General features: G+C 39.3%; 1 protein-coding gene across 1 annotated transcript in view; it reads right to left on the reverse strand.

Annotated features, from left to right (window-relative positions):
- Positions 1-15,779: 15,779 nt before the first annotated feature.
- The window catches only part of LOC101414992 (olfactory receptor 2T27-like), a 72,023-nt gene continuing 60,399 nt past the window's right edge, over positions 15,780-27,403 (reverse strand). Inside the window, exons 4-5 of the mRNA XM_023590245.3 lie at positions 16,202-16,398; positions 15,780-15,965 (exon numbers count right to left, since the gene is read on the reverse strand). Coding sequence (XP_023446013.3) covers positions 15,780-15,965; positions 16,202-16,398 — 383 coding nt within the window. The remainder of the gene's footprint in view (positions 15,966-16,201; positions 16,399-27,403) is intronic.

The raw sequence follows: 27,403 nt of genomic DNA on the forward strand, positions 1-27,403 counted from the left end.
GCTCTCCTGGGGCACACTCCTTGCACGTGGGGCTCCCCTACACGGGGGACACCTCTGCGTGGCGCGGCATTCCTTGCGCCCATCAGCACTGCGCATGGGCCAGCTCCATATGGGTCAAGGAGGCCCGGGATTTGAACCGCAGACCTCCCAAGTGGTAGACGGATGCCCTAACCACTGGGCCAAGTCCATTTCCCTAGATGTTCTTGAATGAAAAAAGAGAGTGAACAATCTTGTGGAGGAGCCTTAAAATACTGTCAAGTATATATACAGTGCATATTTTACTGCTAGCTTATCACAAAAGGATCTGAGATCATTTGCAATGGTTATCATGCTTTAGGGAAAGGAAATATCCAGAGTTATTGTACATTACTGGGTGCAGTTTCTGAACAAACATTAAGTTCTGAGAATCTGAAACATGTCTATAGAATTGGCATGAGTATAATACAATAGGCACAGTGAGTTCATGACTCCACACTATAATTATTTCCCCATTTTTTGACTGTAGGTTTAGAAAAGATATTCTTATTTGCACATTGGTTTCAAACCCCTGAATAAGGATTATTATTATAGAAAGATCAAGTGGAAGCCATCAATACTTACTCTTCCTTCCAAAAGAAACTAAAACTAATGTTGCTTCTTGGAGAAAAAAATATTGCCTAATAGATTAGTCAGCCAAAGGGGTGCTGATGCGATATACCAGAAATTGATTGGTTTTTATAAAGGGTATTTATTTGGGGTAGGAGCTTACATATGTCAGGCCATAAGCATAGTTAATTCCCTCACCAAAGTCTATTTTGATATGTTAGAGCAAGATGGCTGCTGACGTCTGTGATGGTTCAGACTTCCTGGATTCCTCTCTTCCAGGGACTTGCTTCTTTCTGGGCTTAGGATTCCTCTCTTCACAAGACTTGCTTCTTTCTGGGCTCATGTTACTGTCTTTCTGGGATTTGCTTCTGTTTCCTCTGTGAACTTACTTTCTGGAGCTCCAGTTTAAGGCTTCAGCATCAAACTCAAACATCAAAAACTCCAAATTAAAAACCCTCAACTCTGTCCTTTGCCATGCCTTTTATCCAGCATAAAAACCCTCAACTCTTATCCTTTGCCATGCCCCCCACACCAAAGGGTGGGGCTCATTGCCCTAATGAATGTCCCAATCAAAGCCCTAATCATAACTTAAACATGGCCAGGTATAAACCAGATTGCAAACATAATCCAATATCTATTTTTGGAATTTGTAAACATATCAAACTGCTACAATCCACCCTCTGAATTCCAAAAAGACATTACAATATTCAACAAACCTTAAATCAGTAACAATGCAAATACTAAATTATATCACAATCAATTTAAAGAAATACAGTTTGTCTTGGGGCAAAGGTCTGTTGGCTATAGACCTCTGAAACTTACAAAAAATTTCACTGTTTCCAATACACAAATGGACTGACATAGGTTAAACATTTTCATTACAATAAGGAGAAATGGGGAGGGGATCATGTGTCACAGGTCCTTTACAGTTCAGTAAACTTTCAGGGCATCCTTCATTCAATTTCAATCTAAGAGTCATTCTGTAGATGATGGTTTCTTCTGCTTGGTGTCTTATGGGAACCCACCCTTTCCACATGCTTGCCCAAGGCCATTTTCTTGGTTCTACCCTCATCAAGCATCTGGGTGTTAACTAAGCTCCAGTCCTCACCCTCCAATAGTGTTGGGGTGATTGCCACACCTTACCCAATCTTTGGGTTAGAGTATTAAACACCCTAGTACAGTGATGTGAAAACAGCATTCCCCCTAAACTTTGGCAAACAGGCTCAATGCACTCAGAGCAATGAGTTCACCATGAGACCTCCCCTAAACTTTAACATACAGGCTCACCCCTCTCAGAACAATGAGTTAACCACTTGGACCTCCCTAAATTTGGCATATAGCCTCAACCCTCTCAGACTGGCCAGTTGGCCATTTGGCCTCCCCTAACCCATGGGGGACAGGTTGACCCCTCTCAGACCTGTGGTGTGATAACTTTAACCACCATAATTCTTGGGGAATGTGTTCCACTCTCTCTGAACCTTGGGTTGGCTAAAATTACCAGATTGGTTGGGAACATCCATCCTCTTCAACTGCTGGTGTAAACTCACACTCTCTATATACATGGGTGGGGTTCCTTTCTTGGTCCTAGGTGATGTCTTTAATTCCAGATTTCAGCATTCATGGTTTTCCTCTTAAGGCTGTTTCTCCTTTAATCTCTCCTTTCCATGTCCTTTTTATTCTGGGATCACAGTGGTTTTGTTCATACAGCTCTCTCAAAAAATCTTGTTGCTTTAGCATGTAGGAAGCAAGAATCCAAACAATCAGATAGTAAGACTCCCACATATCTTTCCTGGGTAACTGCATATTTAATCTTGACTTACCAGTTCTAAGTTTAGTTAAGTCATCCAATGCGGCACATTCATCTGGGAGTTTAATTTCTGGAGGCTTGAAATTTCCAGAATCAGTTTCTGTTTTCTTTTTACCCAATAGTTCAGTCCTCAGCATATCTCTCTCATCTAGCATTTTGCTATAAGCTGCAAGCAGAAACTAAGCTGCATTCTCCATATTTACTTTGAAAATTTCTGCACCCAAATGCCCAGCTGCATCATTTCCAAATTCTGCCTTCCACATAACACCAGGACTTAATCGTGCTAAGATCTCTGCAACTTTAAAACATGTGTCACCTTTCCTCCAGTTTCCAATAATAGTTTCATCATTTATTTCTAAGGCATCATAAAAAGTGTCTTTAGCATCCATATTTTTACCGACAGTGTTTGAAAGCAATCTAGGTGTTTTCCATCAAGTCTCTCACAATTTCTCCAAAAAATACCCCTTACCCATTTACAAAACATTTCCAGCATTTTGGTAATTGCAAAAGTACTTCCCCACTCCTCGGTAACATATTCTGTATTAGTCAGTCAACAGGGTGCTGATGCAAAATATCAGAAATTGGTTGGTTTTTATAAAGGGTATTTATTTTGAATAGGAGCTTACAGATTCCAGGCCATATGTATGTTACTTATCACAACAAAATCTATTTTCACATGTTGGAGCCAGATGGCTGCTAACATCTGAAAGGGTTCAGGCTTCCTGGGTTCCTATCATCCAGGGCCTTGCTTCTCTCTGTGTTCAGGGTGCCTCTCTCCAGGTCTTGCTTCTTCCTGAGCTTAGGGTTCCTCTTTACTTCTGTCTCTTCTGTGAGTTCACTTCCCAGTGTTGCAGCTTAACACTTCAGCATCAAACTCTAACATCAAAACTCCAACATCAGAAGCTGCCCAGTGTTCCAAATAGTCTTCCCTCCTCTTCCCCTCAGAACATCTGGTTCCCAGCCTCTTTATATCAATGCTACAAATTTACCATTACCATATTAAGAAGTCTAAATTGGCCCATGTTTGCATTCTCCACTCTCATTCATCATATTTGAGGGTTTGTGATCATGATGACTACTCTGCTTCAGATTGAGAGGGGGCTTAGATAATATGGATCAGATGAAAGTAACTGTTTTGCTTGCAGTTATAGACAATTTTTGATTTTTGAAATGAGGTTAATTCATTTTCTTCATTTTGTTAGTTGTCCTGGGTGAGCCTGATGAACTGGAGAATAGGTATTCAGTGCAACTCTGTTGAGATTCATGGCTCAACCAGCATATGAATGGACTGAATATTTTAAGGTCTGAGTCATATATTTAATTGGTATAGTGCTAAGTATAGGTTCAGATAAAATACATAAAAGAAGTATATGTAGGGAAGTTATAAATGAGTCTTAATCTTGAAAATGGGTTTTTATATATTCCTAGTTAGGGTACACTGATGGTGTATTAACTATGTGGGGATGTATACACTGCCTATAAGTTCCAGATGTCTCTAAAGGTCCAGGAACACCCCTGTTTGAGGCATTGTTTACTGTGTCAGTCAGTGAAATCCTGAGATGTGCATAAGTGTAACCAATGGAATGACTTCCTTACACACTCTGAAATTCCTTAATTGTAAAAACTGATTTTTATTTAATAATTCCTCCGTTTGGTCAATGTCTTTTTCCAAATGCATTGTTAGTTGGTGCTAGGTAATAAACACTTGGTGCCAGGAAGGATTATCCCCAGAAGACATCTCCCACAATTGGGGGGATGGTAGTGAGTATATTTGCTGAGTTTTGCCTAGAAAGAGGCTACATTTGAATAAGAAGGGGGTTTTCATGAAGTTCATCTTAAGCAATAGATATTAAAAAGCTGTTGCAAATTTTAAAAGAATAAGCTTCATAAAGACCAGCATTAATAATGATGAGGGTGTGACATTTTTGTCTTTTTTTTTTTAATTAGGCACAGCCTATATACTGCAGAGATTCTTGACACTCTATTACAGAAAATAGTAGGACTACCCTGAATGGAAATTTATTGCCTGTTATTTACTGTATGGGTCTCCTACACCTGAAATAGCATCCTATGACCATATGAACACATTCATATTCTGCAGATGAATGTCCCAGGTACATCATTTTGCATACATTAACCTATCACTGACACCCTGCACAAATAACCTTCCCCTGCCACTGTTGCTAAGAGAATACTCCCACACGTTTACTAGCAAATATGTTTCTTCTTCTAGCCCTTCCTCCCAGTTCTATGGCTAGTCTAATTCACTCATGGAAACCTGATCACACTAACCACAATAACCCCCATCCACTGCCTGCCCATCCCCTCCACCTCATCAAAAAATTTGCCCATGTTGATCATTGGCTCACCACTCTCTGCTCCATTTCTATCTTCTTGTAACCTATCTTTCAAACTCTACCTCTGTGAGTCTGATCAACATCCTTAGTTCATATTATTAAGATCATGTAATATTTGTCCTTTCATGACTGGCTTATTCCGCTCAACATATGGTCTCTGAAATTCATCCATTTTGTTGTAAGCATTATACTTCATTCCTACTTACAGCTGAGTAATATTCCATCATATGGACATCCCACATTTATTTATCTGTTCATTCATTGATGAACACTTGAGTCACTTTGAACATTTGGAAATTATGAATAATGCTATTATAAAAAACTATGTGCATTTATCTGTTCGTATCCCTGCTTTCAATTCTCCTTGGTATATTCCTGGTAGTAGGCTTGCCAGTTCATACAGCAATTCTATAGTTTTCTTCCTGAGGTACCATCAAACTGTACTCTGTACTGCCTGGACCATTCTTCATTTCTAACAGGATTGGATGAATGTTACTATTCTTCTATAACATCTCCAAAGTTGTAGTTTTCTTTTTTTTTTATTAGCGGTCCTTCTAATATAAGAAAGATGATATCTCATTGTGCTTTGATTTGCATTTCTTAGTTTGCTATTGATCTTGAATATTTGTCCATGTGCTTTATCCATTTAAATTTCAGCTTTGGGAAAGTTTTCAACTCTCTAGCCAATATTCTTAAATGGGTTGTGGGCTTTTTACTTTCAAGATGTAAGACTTCTTCACATATGCAAAATATTAGGCCTTTATCATATTTGTGGATCCAAAATATTTTATCCCTTTGGATAATCTACATTTCCTCTTTCTTGACAACTCCTTTGAAGCAAAAAAAAAAAAAGATTTTTATTAATTTTGAAAAAGTTCTAATACTCTTTATTTTGGGGATCATACATTGGATGACAACTTTATGAAACCATTTTGTACTACAAAATCTTGCAGATGCTGCCCTACCTTATGTTCTAGGTGCTTTATGGACTTGCTTCTTGTTTTTAGGTCTTTGATCAATTTGAATAATTTTTGTTTAAGGTGTTTGATGGTGATAGTCTTCATACTTTTGGATATGTATTTGTGGCAGGTTGAGGTGATTTTTGAATTCCAAAAAGAGAGATTATGTTTGTAACTGGGTCTATTCCCCTGGGCGTGATACAATTTGTATTAGATTCAACTGAGTTGGTTTTGATGAAATTATGTTAAGATTAGGGCTCTGATTCAAACATGACACCAGGGTGACTCGGTTTGTGTCCCTGCCCCCTTTCTGGGCTATATAAATAGACACTAAATCAAGAATAAAATAGTAGAAACACGGAAGCAGATATATAGGAAGAGAGAGTGTTCCATAGACATAACCCCAGGAAGAGAGATGGGAAATTCACCTGATAGTTTGCAGGTGAAGAGGCCAGATCCCAGAGCAGCTGAGCAGTCCTGGAAAGAAACAATCCCTCCAGTTTACAGCTGAGATCATCAGAAGAACCTGGTCCCATGGAGTCTTAACAGGAAAGAGGAAGGATGAACACTAGACGACATCTCCACCATTTTGCTCCAACAAGTGGCAAGAGATTTTGGGCGAGAAAGTATATCTTATGGTAACTTGAGTTGGACTCTTTAGGACATTGTAGCTTTAAATTTCTACCTAAATAAATACCCTTTAGAAAAGCCAACAGATTTCTGGAAATTTGCCTCAGCACTTCTTTGGATAATACAGATATCCAGTTTTACAAGTGCCATTTATTGAAGAGGTTATTCTGTCTCAAATAAGTGGGATTATTGGCCTTGTCAAATATAAATTGGTCAAATATGTGCAGGTTGATATCTGAACTCTCTATTCAGAAACTGACCAATGGAATTGAATACACATACAATACCATGCAGTATTTGATCATTGTAGCTCTGTAGAATGCTGTACAGCCAGGTAGCCAATTTTTTCCAGTTTCAATTTTTTTTTCAAGATGTTTCTGGCTATTCAGGGACACTTATCTTTCCAAATAAACTTCATAATTGACTTTCCCAGTTCAGTAAATATCTTTTATTGGGACTGAATTGAATCTTAAAATAAATTTGGGTAGGACAGACATCTTAATTATATTTAGTCTTCCAATCCATGAATATAGAATAGTCATCCATTTACTTAGGCTTTCTTAGATTTCTCTTGGCAATGCTGTGTAGATTTCTGTGTACAAATACTTTACATCCTTAGTTAATTTTTATTTTTAAATATCTGGTTAATTTTGTTGCTATTGCAAATGAACATTTTTGTTGACTTCCTCCTCAGACTGTTCATTTTTAGGACACAGAAAAGCTGATGATTTCTGTGTCTTGACTTTATTTATTGCCACTTTACTGAACACATATATCAGCTCTAGAAGTTTTCTGGAAGATATTTCAGAACTTCCTAGATATAGCATGATGTCATCTGTAAATAGTGAAAATCTTAAATTCTTCCTTTCTAATTTGGATGCATGTTATTTATTTATTTATTTTCTTGCCTAAGAGCTCTAGCAAGTGCTTCTAATACAATGTTAAATAAAAGTGATGGCAGTGGGCAACCTTATCTTCTTCCAGATCTTAGAATAAAAACATTTAGCATCCCAACACTGAGTATGAAATTACCTGTGGGTTTTTCATATATACATATTATGATGTTGAGGAATTTTCTTTCTAATTCTATATTTTGAAGAGTTTTTATAAAAAAAATGATGTTAGATTTGTTGAATCCCTATTCTGCATCTAAAAACATGATCATATGATTTTATTTTCCTTTGATCTGTTAGTGTGGTGTATTGCATTAATTGATTTTCTTATATTGACCCACCCTTGCATACCAATGATGAAACCCACGTGACCGTGCAGTAATTTGATTGATGTGTTGTAGCATCAAGGAACATGTATTTTCTTGAAGATTTTTGCATCTAAGTTCATTAGATAGATTGGTCTGTAGTTTACTTTCAGCATATTTATGTAGTTTTGGTATTGATTTTTGCATCAGAATGGATTTGGTAATTTTCCATCCTCTTCATTTTTTTTTTTTTTTTTTGGAAGATTTTGAACATAATTGATATGAGTACTTTCTTGAATAATTGGTTGAATTAAACTGTGAAGCCATCTGGTCCTGTCTTTTCCTTGTGTAAGAAGTTTTTGATGACTAATTCAATCTCATTATTTGAGATTGTTCTGTTAAGTTTTTCTATGTCTAATTTTGTCAACGTATGTTCTTTGTGTGTGTGTGTGTGTGTGTGTATATATATATATACACACACACACAAATTCATCCCTCTCATCTAAATTGTCCATCTTGTCATACAATTTTCCACATTATCCCATTATGATACTTCCTATTTCTGTAGGGTCTGTGGTGATATCCCCCCTTCCATCTTTTTTTAAATTGTTTTTTGAAGATACATAGGTCACAAAAAATGTTACATTAAAAATATGAGGGTCCCATATACCCCATATTCACCCTCCTCCACTCTTGCCACATTAACAACCTCTTTCATCATTGTGGCACATTCATTGCATTTGGTGAATACATTTTGGAGCATTGTTGCACTGCATGGATCATAGTTTACATTGTAGTTTGCACTATCCTCCAATACCTTCAGTGGGTTATGGCAGGATGTATAATGTCCAGCATTGGTCCCTGCAATATCATTTATGACAACTCCAAGTCCCAAAAATGCCTCCACATCACATCTCCTCTTTCCTCTCCCTGACCTCAGCAACTACAATTGTTACTTTCTCCACATCAATGCTACAGTTTCTTCCATTAATAGTCAAAATAGTTCTATAGTAGAATACCAGTAAGTTCATTCTAATTCATATTTTAATTCCTCCATCTTGTGGACCTTGGGATTGTGATGTCCACTGCACCTATATCAAGAGGGGGCTTAAATCCCACATGGTTGATGTATGCAATTCTCCTGCTTGGTGTTGTAGGCACTCTCATTTCCCTGGTGTAGTGGTTGACCATCATCACCTCCCTGTTAGGTGACCTGGGTAATTCCAAGGAACTGAAGAGTAGGAGTTGCAACTCTGTGAGGCTCAGGGTCTGGCTGGCACATGGCCAGTCCAGAGATTCAAATCTCCTGAGGATACACCAATCCCAGCATCAACCACAGGTTCAATAAAAGTGACAGAGAAAGCATGTGTAGAAAGTTCACATCTGAGTCTAACTTCATCACACTCAGGAACACAAATTACAAAGTAGGGTCCACTGACAAGGCATTGAACTCCAGAGCCATCTGCCATGATAGTAGAACCTGTGTGTCTGTAGCCCTCAGGAGCACCAGTACCTGGGGTTGCATCTACTTTGGCAGTCTCTGGGATCCTCCTGAGGCATGCATAAGTGTAACCTCTCTGATGACCTCCCGACTATTTTTTGAAGGATCTCAGCATTTCTTATTTTTATTTATTTGCCTCTTTTCTCTTCTTTCTGTTAGCCTAGTGAAAGTTTTGCTAATTTTATTAATCTTCTGAAAGAATCTGCTTTTTATTTTTTCTAGTGTTTCGCTACTCTCAATTTCATTTAATTTTTCTCTAATCTTTGATATTTCCTTCCTCCTGCTTGCTTTGAGATTAGTTTTGCTTTTTATTTCTTTCAAAATGGCAGTTGTCTTTTTAGTTCTTTCTTTTTTTCATTTTTCTTTTATTTATTTATTTATTTATTTATTTTATTGACTTTGTAATAATATTACATTAAAAAAAAATATATATATGAGGTCCCATTCAACCCCACCACCCCCACCCCACCTCTCCCCCCCAGCAACACTCATTCCCATCATCATGACACATCCATTGCATTTGGTAAGTACATCTTTGGGCACCACTGCACCTCATGGTCAATGGTCCACATCATGGCCCATACTCTCCCCCATTTCATCCAGTGGGCCCTGTGAGGATTTACAATGTCCAGTGATTGCTCCTGAAGCACCATCCAGGGCTGCTCCATGTCCCAAAGATGCCTCCCCCTCTCATCTCTTCCTGTCTTTCCCCATACCCATCAGCCACCATGTCCACTTTTCCCAATCCAATGCCACCTTTTCTATGTGGACATTGGATTGGTTGTGTCCAGTTCTTTCTTATTTTTAAATGTGGGAATTTAAGACTCTAAATTTCCTTCTCGGCAATGATTTACCTCTATCCCAAAGTTTTGTTTTAGTTGTTGTTGTTGTTTTTTTAATGTTATGTCCTCATTCTTGACCCGGCGCCCAGGTCAAATGAACCGGCACCTGAAAGAGGGAGTGGGAATTGGGGGACAGGAGGCAAGAGAAATGGAGACAAGACAGGATTCTGATCAAGTCTCCATTTATTGAGGGTAGAGCATCAGAATATATACTAAGGGGAGGGTATTAGCAGGGGGTGATAGGCTGATAAAGTGGCTCTTCCATATAAGGCAATAAAATGCTGTTACACCACTTGCTAAAGGTTGCGAGTCTTCAATGCTGGTCATGGCTTCAACATCTTGTTGCACAGGTGCGACACTTTTTGCCCAGGAAACTGGGGAAAGGGAAAGAAGAAGGCAGGAAGCACAGGGGTGGAGTGGGCGTACTTATGAAAACCGCCATGTTGCTGGAGACTGCAAATGCATGTAGCTCCGGGCGGCTTCCCACAGGTCCCCCTTTTTTATTATATTTTATGAAGCACCCTGAGTTCGGGGGGAACTGTGCCTGTCTTAGGTCAGGGTGTGCAAATGGTTAGGCGGATTGCCTTACCCGTCATGGAGAATGCAACAGCGGCGAAAGGCTGTGTCTCTGTCTTAGGTGGCTCTGCCATGGAACCAATCATGCCCAGTTGCCCATCATTGGCTATCCAGTTCATCACCTCAGAACCTGACAGGGTTCATATGTATTTGAGAACCGCTGCCAGCAGTCAGGGTGCTCCCATTTTGGTTATAATGTGTGGAGGCCAGAGGGAGGTGCGGTACACACTGCATTCTCTTACTGCAGTTTCATAATGGAGGTTTGGGGAGGTGAAAGCAAGAGGGGGAGAGAGAAACATGAGGGAGCGGTAGCAAGGATGGGCTCTTCAGTCGCAAGCAGCTGGTGCTGGTGGACGTGGTGTGCAGTGTTGGCCAATACACTCTTGGGTTGTACTAAAGACTCGGAGTGCCGGCATCACAGAAGGATTCCAGGGGGGCTGTACAGCCACATGGGTTTTAGCGTTGGTTGCTCTCCTGCAAGAAAGCAGAGTTCATCTTAGGGAGAGTTCTCTACCCTGGAAAGGTTGTTATTATCTATTTGTTTTACCAATCATTCCAGCAGCCACCTGGATGCATCTAGTTCTTTGGAATAGACGCAAACTGATCCTCTGCCCCATATTAGGATGGGATTGGGTCCATGCCAGGTATTATCCATTAGGTCTTTCCATAGGACTGTGGCATGTTTTGTGCTGGTATTAGGGTGCCAGAAGTGGTCAGCTGCAGAATGTCCTTTTTGATCTAAGCTTAAAAAATTTAGAATAAAGAGAGAGTGGGATAATAGATTTTTGGGGGATCTTTTGACGGGATACCACTCTCCCTTTTTTATTTTTTCTATGATGTTTTTTAGAGACAGATGTGCTCTTTCAACTATACTTTGGCCCTGGGGGTTATATGGAATGCCTGTGATGTGTTTTATGCCCAGATGTTGGCAGAAGGTGGCAAACATGTGACTGGTATAACCGGGGCCATTATCTGTATTTATTTGTTGTGGGATTCCTAATACTGACATGGCAGTTACCACATGTGCAATAACGTTTTTTCCTGCTTCCCCTGTTTGTGGGGTGGTGAAAATAAAGCCAGTAAAGGTATCAACTGTAACATGCACATATTTTAGATTACCAAATTCAGGAATATGAGTTACATCCATTTGCCAGAGGGCATTGGGTATGAGACCTCGAGGATTCACTCCTCAATGAGGTGTAGGTAAAAGGGTTACACAGGAAGGGCATCCTTTAACAATCTGACGAGCCTGTTCTCTGGTAATTTTGAACATAAGCCTTAAAGTATGTGCATTAATATGATGTAATTGGTGAGCTTTAACAGCCTTGTTAAGGTTATCCGAGTTATTATGCATGCCCTGGTTAACATAGCACAGTAGCTGAGTGGCTTGACCAGCTAAATGGTTTCCTAGGGTAAGGGGACCAGGAAGATTGGAATGAGCTCTAAGGTGACCAATAAAAAAGGGGTGATTTCTTTTTTGAATAAGAGATTGTAGTTGAGTAAATAAGGTTGTCTCTTCTGAGACATTCTTTATTTGAGTGGCAGTTTCAAGCAAAGGGATTGACTGAGCTATATAAGCACTATCTGTGAAGAGATTGAAAGAGGCATCTCAGAATGCAGAGAATACAGCTATGACAGCTCGTAGCTCTGTAAGCTGCACAGACTTGGAGTGGGTTTGAAACCGGACAGTTTTGTTATTAAAGACATAAGCAGCCATTCCCGAGGAGGACCTGTTGGTGAATACTGATAGGGCTCCAGTGATGGGTTGGAGAGAAGTGGTGAAGGGGAAAATGAAGTCATGCGTACTCAAAAATTGTAGTAGCTTATCATTGGGGTAATGGTTATCTATTTGTCTGGCATAAGATGCACAAGCAATAGGCCAGCTGTCAGTTGTCTGCAACAGCCAGCTGATTTGTTCCTTAGTATAGGGCTGAATAACGGTATCGGGTTCCTTACCAAAATAATGTTTGCCTTGCTCTCTCCCTAGGCGGACAATATCTGCGACAGCTTGGTAGTAAGAAATTACTTTAACGGGTGATGCAGGTAAGTGTACCCACATTATGGGGGCTGTTTGCCAGAATACTGCTGTGGGAGTGAGAGAAGTTTTACATATCACAAAAAACAAGGGTTGGCTATAGTCCATGGTAGTGACAAATTGTGATTGTATAACTTGCTCGACTATTTTAAGGGCTTGGCATCCTTCTGGAGTAAGACTTCTAGGGGAGTTGGGGTTAGAGTCTCCTTGTAATATGTTAAATAGGGGTTTTCAATCTCCTGTGGTTAGTTTTAAGTAGGGGCAGAGCCAGTTTATGTTGCCTAAGAGCTTTTGGAAGTCGTTTAGGGTTTTTAGTCTATCTAGTCTGAGGTTGGCCTTCTGGGTGGTTATTTTATTTCCTGCCATATGAAACCCCAGATAGGCATAAGGGTCTTGTAATTATACTTAATCAGGGGCAATTTGAAGCCTGTGTGCCTTTAAGGCTGTTTTCATATCATGGTAACATGTTAGGACATCTTGTTCCTTTTTACCAGCCATTAAAATCTCATCCATGTAGTGAATAACATAAAGATCTTTCCCCATTGCCCTTATTTCTCTTATGGCGGCAGCCACAAATTTTTGACATAAGGTAGGGCTGTTTGTCATGCCTTGGGGTAAAACCTTCCAGTGATATCTCCTCATAGGTTCTTTGAAATTCACAGAGGTGAAGCTAAATTCAAAGCGTTTTTGATCAGCTGGTGTAATGGGATAGTAAAGAAACAATCTTTTAGATCTATGATAATTTTATAATATCCAAAGGGGAATGGTTACAGGGGTTGGAAGACCAGGATGCAGGGCTCCCTTAGGTATCATTGTTTTGTTTACTGCTCTTAAGTCTTGCAATAATTGCCATTTTCCAGATTTCTTTTTAATGACAAAAATAGGAGTATTCCAGGGAGAGTCACTTTCTGTAATATGTCCCGCTGCTAGCTGTTCCTGCACTAACCGCTGGGCGGCCTGTAGCTTGTCTGAGGATAAAGGCCATTGATCGACCCATACAGGTTCATCTGAAAGCCAGGTGATTTGGTCTGCATGGGGTACAGGAAGATCAACGACCCCTAGGCTACATTTCCCAGGCCTTTTTTGTGGGTGTGTCCTGTGGCTGGTATGGGTTGAGTAATGCCTGTCTCAAGCTTTCCTAAGTCTTTTCCTGGCTTAAATCCCTGGGAAAGCATTTGAGATGTGACTATATCATTGGGGCTACCCATGCAGAGTCCCATTTGGGCAAGTAAGTCTCATCCCCACAGATTGACAGGGAGCCCTTGGAGGACATAGGGCTGTATAGTTCCTTGATTTCCCTCCCTATCTTACCAAGTCAAGAGCTTGGAACTTCTTTCGGGATTTCAGGTTTGCCCAATGCCCTGTAAGTTGGTTAAGGAGGGAGAAAGGGGCCAGGTGGATGGCCAATCAGCCTTTTTTAAGATGGTAATGTCTGCCCCTGTATCTATTAGGCCTTCGAATTGTTTACCGTCAAGCCAAAGAGACATAGTAATTTGTGGGTGGTGATGGGGTGTACCCAGTGTGCATCAGAGGAGCCGAATGCTCTATCCCTGTGGTCACTATCAATGGCAGTGTTGTTGGTGGGTATTAGGGGGAGTATTAGTAGTTGAGTGACCCGCTGTCTGGCAGGGAAGGAAATAATGCTTTTTGGAGCAGAAGCCACAATTTTTATTTCTCCAGTGAAATCACTATCCACAACTCCAGGGGAAATGTGGAGGCCACTAATAAGGGAGCTGCCTCGCCCAATGATGAGGCCAAAAGTGCCTTTTGGTAGTGGGCCTACACCTGTAGGCAGGGCTTGAACTCCCATAGGCGGTGTTAGTACTGTGTGGGAGTAGGTACAGAGGTCCAATCCTGTGCTCCCTGAGGTGGCTCTACAGAGGTCAGAAATAGATTGCCGCTGGCGGGAACAAAGCTGATTGCCCCATAAGTCTGATTGTTTGTTGGGACCTGGGGCTGGCCCCTCCTCCCATTTCCCTGATAAGGAGGGAGTGGGCAACCTGAAGAATTGGTTCTTGATTTGCATTCATTAGCCCAGTGTCTGCCCCTGTGGCAACAGGGGCAGGAGTTGGGAAGGGGGTGTGGCTTTTGGCTAGCAGGGGGCAGCGATGACAATGTCTGGCTAGATGGCCAGGGTTGCCACAAGAGAAACAGGCCCTAGGTGCACAGGGACCTGGGATGGAAGCACTTCTCTCAAGGCCACTGTGAAGGCTTGGGCCTGTTCAGAGGTGGCCTCCCTTATGGTGGCAGCTATAACCAGGCCCTGCTGCTTTGTGGGGCCTATGTCTGAGCAAAGCTTAATGTAGCCAGAGAGATTTTCCCTTTCTCTATAGAGCCGGATAGCTGCTTGGCAGGCTGCATTAGCATTTTCAAAGGCAAGTTGTTTTACATAGTCAGCATCGGTATTTGCATCACCAAACATTCTCTCAGCGGCAGTGCAAAGTCTACCTAAGAAGTTGGAGAATAGTTTCTCCCGGCCCTGAAGCATAGAAGCTAAGGAGGTGAGGGATTGTCCCTTGGTAGGCAGTCTTTTCCAGGCCATAAGGGCTGCAGCATGGTTCGAAAAGTCCAGCATCATAATGCAACTGATTTGAGTTCTGCTTAAAATCTCCTGCGCCGAGAAGCATGTCCTCGGTCCACCCATTCTCAGTTCTGAGATTCCGCTGTGTGGTTTCCTTGCAAAACTCACAATATTCTGGCTTCCAGAGGAGATAATCTCCTGCACTGAGAGCGGAGTGGGCAAGGGTGTGCTAGTCATGGGGGGTGAGCCACCCATCAGCAATGTGTTCTAACAGAGAGAGGGTGTATGGAGCAGTAGGGGCATAGGTGGTGACCCCGGACTTAAGCTCCTTCAAGGTTTTGAAAGGGAAAGGGTTATAGATGCGCTCAGGCTCAGGTTCAACAGCAATCTCGCTCCCCTCATCAGCCTCATTAGGGCTCCCAGGCCTCTCGATAACAGGGAATGAAAAAAGGGGTGGTTTGCGGAAATTGGCAGTTAGGGGATTTTTTAGAGGAGGGGTTAAGTTGAGCTGATGCTGCAGAGTTGCGCATTGAGATTGTAGATCCTTTCTCTCTTTTAAACGAGAGAGCCATAGCTTTAGATCTGCATTGGGGTCTAGGCTAGCGGGGGCAGAAACCAACAGAGTGTTCTTCAGCCTCAGGGTTGGAGTTACCGGAATCCGTACATGGGGCATTAGGGTTTGGATTACTAATAACTCTCCTCCTCTGATTAGGGCCAGCTCTTCCCTTAGAGCAAGGGGAAGGGGCACTCTCATCATCACTATCTATTTTAATAGACACTGAGTCTGAATCGGGGGGTATTTAGCAGGACTTTTTGCTGGAGGGATTTAGACCTGTCCTGTGCTAGGAGTTCCTCACCTTTAGCAACTACTTGTGCAGCCAATACGTTGGTGTGGCAGATCACGAAGAGGTCGTTGATAACATTCCAGTAGAAGAAAGCGGTTACAGGAACTCTCTCAGGGCGAAAGGTTTTATAAAAGTCTTGTAGAGCATCCCCAACTCTACTTCACCACCTTTCATTTATGGTCCCTTCCTGAGGAAGCCACGGACAGACTTCTATAAAAAATCTAAAGAATTCTATTAGCTCCTTAAATTTAACCTTTATTCCTCTCACCTTTAATGCCTCTCTGAGGCTCTTAATAAAAAGTTCGTGCTCACTCATTGCTTGTCCCATATTCACCGATCACTTACCAAGGCTTCGCAACCGGGAGGCAGTTTCCCTTGTGGCATCCTCTTATTACTCTCTGATTCTCCTTTTTGATTTCTGGATGTTACGTTACACTTGGTCCGGCCAGACTTACTGTTGGCGTTCCTCACTGGATCCCTCATTTTCAGGTCCCTGTGTTTGGCCCCAATTGACCCAGCCCGCAGGTCAAATGAACCGGCACCTGAAAGAGGGAGTGGGAATTGGGGGACAAGAAGCGAGAGAAATGGAGACAAGACAGAATTCTGACCAAGTCTCTGGTTATTGAGAGTAGAGCATCAGAATATATACTAAGGGGAGGGTATTAGCAGGGGGTGATAGGCTGATGAAGCGGCTCTTCCATATAAGGCAATAAAATGCTGTTACACCACTTGCTATAGGTTGCGAGTCTTCAATGCTGGTCATGGCTTCAACATTTTGTTGCGCAGGCACGACACTTTTTGCCCGGGAAACTGGGGAAAGGGGAAGAAGAAGGCGGAAGCACAGGGGTGGAGTGGGCGTACTTATGAAAACCGCCATGTTGCTGGAGACTGCAAATGCACGTAGCTCCAGGCGGCTCCCCACACATTCTCATTTACTTTGAAGTAGTTATGGATTTATCTGGCAGTTTGCTCTTCACTCTTAATTATTCAAGAGTGTGTTGTTTCCGTCAATTTGTGCCTACTCCTGTTCTCCATCCTTTATTGATTTTCAGTTTATTTACATCATTGTGGTCAGAAAAATTACTTTATATAATTTCAAACTTTCTAAATTTATTGTTTATTGTTCTAGGACCTACCACACATTTTCTCTTGGTGAAATACCCAAAAACACATGAGAAGAACATATATCCTGCTGTTTTGGGGTAAAATGTTCTGTATAAGTCCACTAGATCTAGTTTTTCTAACACATTATTTGAGGTAGTTTTTTTTTTCTTTTTTTTTTTAGCTTCTGTTGAAATGTTCTGTCTAATAGTTATAATGGTGTATTATAGTCCTCAAATATGATGATAGAAGCATCTATATCTTTATTTCTAACTGTATTAAGGGATAGAGTAGGAAATAGGGGGAAAAAAAAAGAGAGGAAAAACATCCATTTAAATTCCCTCAGCTCTCCCCACACCTCACCCAGCTCCTGTATCCTAGGCAACCTGGTAATAGTCCCACCTGTGGGGTCACTCATTAGCAGCTCCCTTCTCCCTCAGAGCTGGCGGTGTGGCTCTCCTCACCCAGGTCAAACTGCATGGTTTTCCTCTCTGTCAGGGCTTTTTTGTATATTATTTTCTTCTCTGGAATCAGTTGGGAGTCTTCCCTTCAACTGGTGCCCAGCTATGACCCTTCCGTCTCCAGTCGGGCTCTCCAATCACCCCTAAAACACCCTGGCTTCTTTTATGCTTTGCAATCCTATCTACCTTCTCTCGGTTGCTAGAGGAAGAATGTAGCCTCTCCTTCCTTACCCTGCCACCTTGTCCAGATTCTCTTTAGGATACTATATATCATATTTTGGTTTCACTCCTTACCCTTATTAAAAATCTTTACTTCTACAGTCTACTCCATTCTTCTTTCTCCTGTTCTTTACTTTCAATCTGCCAAATTCCCACTAGTATATCTTGATGATGATATGAAATTTTCTCAATTTCTGTTAGTCTTGGATTATTTTGATATCCCCCTCATTCTGAGGACAATTTCAATGTCTACAGAATTCTTGGCTGGTAGATTTTACTTTCACCACCTTAACACTATACCAATGACTTCACACCCCTGTGGTTTCACATTAGAAATTAGAACTTAATCTTATTGACTATCCCTTCTATATGATAGATCACTTTTCTCTTTCTGCTTTCAGGATTCTCTATTTTTCTTTGCCATGTGACAATCTGATTGTTATGTTTCTTGGAGTAGGTATGTTAGTAATTGATCTGTTTGCAGTAAAGTGCCCTTCTTGTATATTTATATCCATGTTGGGAAATTTTCAGTCATTATTTCCTCCATCCCTCCTTCTGTTTATTTTCTCTTATTTTCTCCCCCTGGGAACTTATAATACATATGACAGTGCATTTTGTGCTGCCATTTGTTTCTGTGAGTCCCTGCTGATTTTTTACATTGTTTTGTCTGTTTTACTATCCTTGCAATTTCATATGCTCTATCTTCCAAGTTGTTTATTCTTTCCTCTGCATTCAAATCTGCTGTTTTATGCTTATAGTATATTTTTAATTTCTACCATTGTTACTTTCAATACCATGAGGTGTGTTTTTTTTTTATATATGTTAACAATTTCGACTGTATGTTCATCTGGTGTCTTCTTTTTTATTTTTTTAAATTATTTTTAAATTCCCGCCCTCCCCCTTGTGACTTGTTTGCTGTCTGCTCTGTATGTTCGTTCACTGTGCATTCTTCTGTGGGTTTTTTGTTGGTTTGTTTGCTTTTTGCTTGACTCCCTTTTTGTTGTGTCACCTTGCTAAATCATCACTCCACAGTGCTTGCAGGCCAGGTGGCACTCCATGGCACCTGTGGGCCAGTGATTCTCTGCAGCATGTGGGTGAGCCTGCCTTCACAAGGAGGTCCCAGGATGTGAACCCAGAGCCTCCCATATGGTAGATGGGAGCCCAACTGATTGAGCCACAGTTGCTTCCCCCAGTGTCTTCTTAATATTCTTTATGTCTTTTCTTATCTCATTGGATTGATTTAAAAGATTTGATTGGACAGCTTAGATTAGTCATTCCTCCTTTTTATCTCCACCTAATTATTTAATTTTCTTCATTTGGCTGGGTCACAACTTCTTGTTTCTTAAAAAGGCTTGTACTTTTTGTTGATGTTTAAGTATCTGTTTATCTTGAGGTGTTTTTGGTTTGTCAGTTTCTCTCTCTCTTTCCTGGGGTGCTTTTTTTCACCTTTGTGTTCTGGGTCTTATTTGGCAATTAATCCCACTTATTCTAAATCTTAAAATTTCCCATGTTTAACTTTTAAAAAAAGAAAAAAGTAGGAAGGGAGTGAAATAAAGAAAAATAAAACACATGAAAAACAGGCAGAGAAAAAAGAAATGAGAAAAATAGGGAAAGAAATAATTATATAAGAAAGAAGGGAAATAAAAAGAATGAAAAAAGAAAGAAAAAAGAAAAGGGCATAAAATGAAGCCAAATGACTGTTCTCTCAGGTCACAGGCTTCTAAATGCCTCCTTTTACACAGCCTGTGCCTGCCAACTAACCTATGCTCAGCTCACCTTTCTGCTGTTACCAGAATGAGAAATGAGCCTTAAAATTAAAACATGTTTCCCACTCAGGCCTCCAGCATCTGGCTAGGATCCCTTTGCCAGATGAATTTCTTCATGAACGGTTACTCCTCTTTTGAACCTCTGTGCACCCCTATTAGCAGCTCTACTGGCTTGATCAGCCCCACTGGCTTGATCACTCTGCCAACTGCCACTTGCCCCTTGCCTGGCTGAGTACCACATTGCTGTCCTGATCACCCCATAGCTTCCTGCTTCCCAGGTGCCCAGAAGAGTGCTCCCACTCTACCCTGATCACCAATCTGACTGCTATTCCTCAATTTCCTGGTTACACCCACATTGCAGTCTGATCATCCCACTACCTGCCACTTCCCTGGTACCCTGCTGAGTCCCAACTTGCAACCAGTTAAGAGGGGAAATGTTAAGATTTTTAATATATGTTAATATGATATATTTTAAACTACTGTAAAACCATAGGTATGGGTCATCATAAGTTTGAAAGTTGGTTCCAAGAAGCTTCTTTTTTAAGAAGTAGATTGATATTTCATTTGGAAATGCTAAGAAATTCTCAAGATTCATGTATTGATTTTCTGTGTATGCTAAAGCAAATCACCAGAGAGTTGCTGTCCACAAACAACATAAATATATTCTCTCACATTCTGGAGCATAAAGTCTGAAAGAAATTATCATTGGCACAAACCAAGGCTTTAAGGAGAATTGCTCCTTTCTTCTTCATGGTTTTGAAAGCATCTAGCTTTTCATTACTTATAAATGTATCACCTCAACTATGTTCACATTATCTTCTCATCATCTGACTATACCAATTTTCCCTCACATAGGAAAATATATGATGCTTTAAGGGTTTACCTTCATAATTCAGGATAATTGCTTCATCTTAAGATTTTTAATTAATCATATCTGCAAAACTTTACAATTTTAATTTTACAGACCCATAGTTCACAGATTAGGACTTAATGTGTAGGGGACAATTATTCAGGTTACTGTTTTCATAACAACTTCAAAGAAAATCTTGAGAATTTCATTGTTCTTCTTTGAATATCTAGCTTGATTTTTTTTGATAATCAAAAGATGAGCTTTTTAGTCATTCTTCCTTCAAATGTATATTCACCATTGCACTTTCTCCTCTCCATAAGAGGATGATGATCATGCAGTGATAATGTTAGAACTGTAGCAATGTTCCAAAGGCCTTGGAGCATTGTTTCTCTTTTTTCAATATTTTTATTCTCCGTTTTTAAGATTGTGTCATTTCTATAGGCCTATCATCAAGTTCTCTTTTTCTTGCATCCACTGTCTCCATTCACTATTAGAAGATACATACTGAATATTTTAATTACTATTTTGTTTACTGTATTTTCCTTACAAAACTTCAATTGATTATTTTCTGTTTTCTATTTCTTTGCTGATACTTTGCTCACATTCACTTCAAAAGCATTCATGATTATCAGTGATGTTATTTAGTAGCTGCCTTAAAGAATTGCAAGCTAATTCTACCATATGTGTCATCTCAGTGTTAATTTTTGTTGATTTCTTTTCATATGCAATTACAAAATTACTTTTGCAGGAGTATCAAAATTTGGGGAGACACTTATTGTTTGGTTCACAAGTATAATTGTTACTTTGAAAACTGACTACAAAAGTATGTGTTATATGATACTGAATAAAAATGAACTCATTGAAAATGAAAAAAATATATTTTTGCAGAATGAGCTCTTTCAACAATTTCCTTTGAATTCAAAATGTTATATAATTAATAAAGGGTAGAAGAAATTATTTCAATTATTTTAATTAAAATGTATATTAGATTTATATTATGCTGCCATAACAATCTTCTTCAAATGTTTCCAGATAATATAGAGATGAACCTATGACAATTCAATATCTGAGGCCAAAATGGCTCTGACAGAAAACTTCATCAGAATATTGCAAGAATGAAAAAAACATACATCAATATTATTATGAATTTAGACCCTGAAGCCCACCTCAAAATATTGGCTAATTGAATACAAAATACAAAACTTGGATTTTTTCAAGACTGAAAATTATTCTATTTTTTTAAAACTAATCCTTTTATTTATTTATTTTAAGATTTATTTATTTATCTATTTCTCTCCCCTTCCCCCCCTCCCGTGCTTGTCTGTTCTCTGTGTCTATTTTGCTGCGTCTTCTTTGTCCGCTTCTGTTGTTGTCAGTGGCATGGGAATCTGTGTTTTTTTTTGTTGGGTCATATTGTTGTGTCAGCTCTCTGTGTGTGCGGCACCATTCCTGGGCAGGCTGCACTTTCTTTCACGCTGGGCGGCTCTCCTTATGGGGCACACTCCTTGTGCGTGGGGCTCCCTGATGCAGGGGACACCCCTGGGTGCCATGGCACTCCTTACATGTATCAGCACTGTGCATGGGCCAGCTGCACATGGGTCAAGGAGGCCCAGGGTTTGAACTGCGGACCTCCCATGTGGTAGATGGATGCCCTAACCACTGGGCCAAGTCTGCCACCTGAAAATTATTCTAAATATTCAAATAATATAATTCAACTTATTTATAACTTAAAGGACAAAAAAAATCTTGAGCTATGTCAATTGATGCAGAAAAAGTATTCGATAGAAGTTATCTATGTTGAAAATGCTCAGAAAATGAAAAGTAGATGGGGAACTTATTTAATTTGATAAGGTGAACCTACAAAGAAACCTATGATACATATTTGGGAACTAGTGAACACTTTCTCTTTGAATTTGGGAAATTATGTAAAGAATATTCATTATCTAATCCATTCAACACTGCAGTATAACAAGAAAGAGAATAGCACAGTGATTTGAGAGGAATAAGTAAAACTAACTTTATTCTGAGGTTACATAAAGTTGTAGGTAGAAAATCTAAAGAATCCAAATACAATCTCTTTACTAGTTTAAGTAATGTTAGCATGGGTTCTGAATACAAATAAACATAAAAAGCTATCATGAACAAATCAAAAATAAAATACTAAATTGAATTTATAATATCACATTTTTTAGGAGAAATTCTAAAATAAATGTTTAAGACCTATATGTTTGAAAGTAAATAAAACATATTGTTCATTAAAATGAAATATATAAATAAATTTAAATTCCTCCATATTCAGTGGTTAGAAGGCCAATAATGTGAAGATGCCAGTTACACACAAACTGAATTATAGATTTGATTCAATCCCAATTTGCCTCATTCCAATTGGAATATTCATATTGAAACTCCAATTGGAATATGAATTTCATGGAAGAAAAATAATATTTAGTTATTTTCTACACAATGCTGGGGATATATTTAGTGAGATCATTCCTGTCATTTTAGGTAAGCACTTATGGATACTAAGTTTGTAAGCAAAGCCTAATGATACAAAAGTATTTGTATTATAAGCTTCTGAATAAGTGTACACATCATGTGTATTTTACCTGATCCTCATGTAAACATTCTGTTTTCCTATCCTTAAACATGCTAATATTTTTAATAATCTCTATCTTCCTCCTGTTATCCATAAATTTTTAAGTCTCTGGAGACTACGGATATAGAGCTAGGAAAATGTTTACCTTGTCTAGGTATCAGGTCATTTTAACATTTTTGAAAATGTTCTAATATGGAGAAAATTGTATTGATCAAGATATCTACCATGGTGCCGTTGAATGTGGATGAAAATGGTATTTTGTTAAATTGTATAGATATATAGTGCTGTGATGTCAAGAAGTGGGGTTAACAGTTGAACAGATCCTCTCTAAGGAACTTGCCTTTAATCATGGGTGTTTGTTTTTGTTCTGTTTTATTTCTGATTTTAATAATAAACATGAATACGCATCTCAGTTAAATGCTCTTCAATAGACAGACTGTTTTAAACTACCAATACTTTTCTGTACATTTAGCCCTCTGTAGTGACCAATCTCCAGTCTATATAAATTTGGAATATTTATAATAATTGTTTAATGCTTGTCAAAATTATAAATTGCTTATAATATACTCATATGTTTTTATAGTTCTAAATTTGTGTTATATTTAAGATCTTCATTTTATTTTCAATTCTTACAGAATGTTTCCTCTTGATGCATTTGTACCAATTTCCCCTCCTTTTTAACCTTGTTTACCTCAGCAGGATTAAATACACTTATTTGTGAACAGAATCCATCCCATGAAAGTCTTGTAAGGAAACCTTTAACTGAAAGTAGGTGATCTGATTGCCTATCACTCTAATTTATAAATATCCTGAAGAGAGGGAGTACATATACATGTTTATATTTCTCATACTGAGCATTTATAGGGGAATTATTTGGTAATAGATAAATTATTACTAATAAATAAATGAATAAGTGAATAACAGTAATGATGTCTCTTCAGAATAACTTTCAAAACAAAACTTGACACTAGTTATAATTTTTGAGGGCTGGACTTTAAGTCTCTACTTGCTATTGTATCAGAACTATAGACTTTAAGTCTCTACTTGCTATTGTATCAGAACTATATTTTCAATATTTTTGAACTTCAGTTCAAAATATGAAACTTAAAATGGTCCTGAATTTTAAAGAACAAAGGTGATAGTGAGGTATCTGTTTGCCTTAAGGAAAGTAATCTGTGATATGGATTCACATAGACAAATTTCCTCACATTACAAAGGCTTTAAATTCCTTCACATTAATATTGATTAAATACAGAAGGATGATCTTTTATATGTTTTGTATTCCTTACTTCTATAAAATTAAATCACTTAAATGTGAAGGTAAAAAATAAATCCAAAAGGGTATCTGTAAAATCAGTTAGTAGGAAATGTTTTCATATACCTTACTTCCAAAGTACTAGCAGCAACAACAACAAAAGATAGATAAATGGGACCTCCTCAAAACTGAAAAATTTGCACTTTTGTCAAGAAAGGCAAAATCATCCTATTCAATGGGCAAACATATTTGGGAACTGCCTATCTGATAAGGGTCAAATATCCAGCATATATAAAGAAATATTACATCTTGAAAACAAATAAACAAATAAATAAACTCTTAAAAAAGGCAAGAAATTTGAATAGAAAGTTTTTCAAAGAAGAAATACAAAGGCTCTAATATGACCATGCTCTAAGACAAACTCAGCATGTAAATGTATTATCTTCCCCCCCAGCATTGGACACGGCTCCCAGGGATGAGCCTCCCTGGTGCCAAGGGATTACTACCAAGCACCAGCTGATGATGTAACTAGTAAAAGACCTTGAATAAAAGGACCAACCTTGCCCAGCAGAATGCCTCAGACTACATATAATATCATGTGATAAAAACTGCTTATTTGACCTTGAATAAAAGGGGAAAATGAAAGGACTAATGAATTTTTATGGCTATGAGTCTCCAAAAAAGAGTTGGGAGGTCATCAGAGGGGTTGCACTTATGCACACCTCAGCAGGGTCCCAGAGACAGCCAAAGAAGATACAACCCCAGGTACTGGTTCTCCTTAGAGTTATAGAGACGCACAGTTTCTATTGTCATGGCACATGGCTCTGGAGTTCAGTGCAATGTCAATTGACCCTACTTTGAAGTTTGTATTCCTGAGTGTGAAGGAGATGGACTTAGATGTGACCTTTCTACACATGCCTCTTCTGTCACTTTTACTGGACCTGTAATTGGTGCTGGGGTTTGTGTACCCTCAGGAGACCTGAATCTCTGGATCATCCATGTGACAGCCAGGCCCTGAACCTCAGCAGACTTGCAACTTCTACCTTCTGATTTATTGGACTTACCCTGGCCAGCTAACAGGGAGGTGAAGAAGGTTACCAACCACTCCAGTGAGCCAAGAGTGCCTACAACTGCAAGCAGGAGAATTGCATCCATCATCTTTGTGGAATCTAAGTCTTCTCTCAATATAAAGGTGAAGTGAACATAACCATCCCAGGGTCCACAGAATGGAAGAATTGGGTATGGATTTGAGTGAACTTACTGATATTCCACTATGGAACTATTGTGATTAGTAATGAAAGAAATTGTGGCATTGATGTGGAAAAGTGTCCATGGTAGCTGCTGAGGGTAGGGAGAGGGAAGAAGACATATGATGTGGGGGCATTTTCAGGACTTGAATTTGTCCTGGGTGGTACTGCAGGGACAGATGCTGGATAATTTATGTCCTGCCATGGCCCACTGCGTGGACAGGGGGAGAGTGTAAACTACAATGTAAACCATTTTCCATGTGGTGCAGCAGTGCTACAAGATGTATTCACCAAATGAAATGAATGTCCCATGATGATGAAAGAAGTTGTTGATGTGGGAGGAGTGTGGTGGGTCAGGTGGGGGGTATATGGAGACCTCTTATATTTTTGAATTTACCAATGAAAAATAAAGAGAGGAAAACAAAACAAAAAGAGCTCATTAAAACATGCTCAATATCACTATCTATTAGGGAAATGCAAATCATAAGTATAATGAAATATCATCTTACACCTATTAAACTGGAAGCTATTAAAAAAAGAGGACTATAAGTGTTGGAGAGGATGTTGATGAAATCATCCACTGATGGAGTGAATGTAGGAAGGTGGAGACATTGTGGAGGATGGGTTGGCAGTTCCTCAGTATAAAATTCATGTATGATTTAGAAATCACACTCCTAGGAATATGCCCAGAAAAATTGAAAGCAGAGATATGAACAGATATATGGACACCAATGTTCATTGCAGAATTATTCACAATTGCCAAATTTGGAATCAACTTAGATGTCTATCAATGGATGAATGGATAAAGAAAATACAGTATGGTTGTATGATGGAATATTACTCAATTATAAGATTTTGTAAAGTATTGATACATGCAACAACATGGGTGATTCTCAAAGATCTTATATTAAGTGAAGTAAACCAGTCATTAAAGGACAAACATTGTATGATCTCATTGACATGAGGTAAAGAGGTTTAGCAGATTCATAAAGATAAACTGTGGAAGTTAGGTTACCAGGAGAAAGAAAGGAAGTAGAGCATGGTGAGTAGATGCTCTATCTGTGCAAAATCAATGACAAAGTGAGTGGGGGAGGTTTGGCAGTAGACAGGGGAGATGGTGGTGCAGCAGTAGTGTGAGTGGGGTTGGCAATGCTTACATATGAGAGCTAGCAGCAATTTGGGTGTGGGTTTGGGTTACCCATAGTGCTGGGGGGAGGGGATGGAGGAAGGAACAGGTGAACTTTGGGGATATTAAGGACTATGGTTGAGAATACAATTGTGGGACTGTTCTTTTGGCAACCATGACAGGGAAGGGTCACTGGTGCAGGGTGTCAGTTGTGGGGAGATGTGTGGGGAAGGGTACACCTGGAGAAAGCCTCTATAGAAAATGAATATGATCATGTGGTCACAGGGTGTTAACTCCAGAAATGGAGACCCATACAATAACAAACAAAAAATTAAATTCCCTTTTTGGAGAGTAGTACTATGTTCTCTAATAGAGTGGCAAAAACCTCTAGAGTATAGAGCTAGTGCTTAATAAAAGAAAACGGACCACTAATACTTGTATTTATGAAACTTATTCCTGTAAAATTGAAACATAAACTAGTAATACTTATTGACAAAGAGTTACCTCCTAAAAACCTCCATTTTACTCATATCTGACCTTTCTCTAAACAAGCTCAGCAAATAAACTCACTACCTACCCCTCAGTGTGGGACGTGACTAGTGGGACTGATCCTCCTTGGCAGCAAGGCATTAATACCAAGGTCCAACCAGTGATGCCTTTGGAAAAGGACCTTGAACAACAGGGGAAACACTAATTACAAAAGAGTTTTTATGGCTAAGGGACTTCAAAGTAAGTTGAGAGCTCAGTTCAGAGGTTACACTTATGTACATCTCAGTCAGATCTCACTAACTGCCACAGTAAATAAAACGTCAAGCAGAGTTTCTCCTGAGCATTCTAGAGACATCTGTAGGCTACTGACTGGGCAGGCAACCCAGGAAATATAATGCTTCAACATTTGTTCATCATTTGTAACAAATGCACCACAC

Source organism: Dasypus novemcinctus, chromosome 16, assembly GCF_030445035.2.
Source record: "Dasypus novemcinctus isolate mDasNov1 chromosome 16, mDasNov1.1.hap2, whole genome shotgun sequence".
Taxonomy (NCBI): domain Eukaryota; kingdom Metazoa; phylum Chordata; class Mammalia; order Cingulata; family Dasypodidae; genus Dasypus; species Dasypus novemcinctus.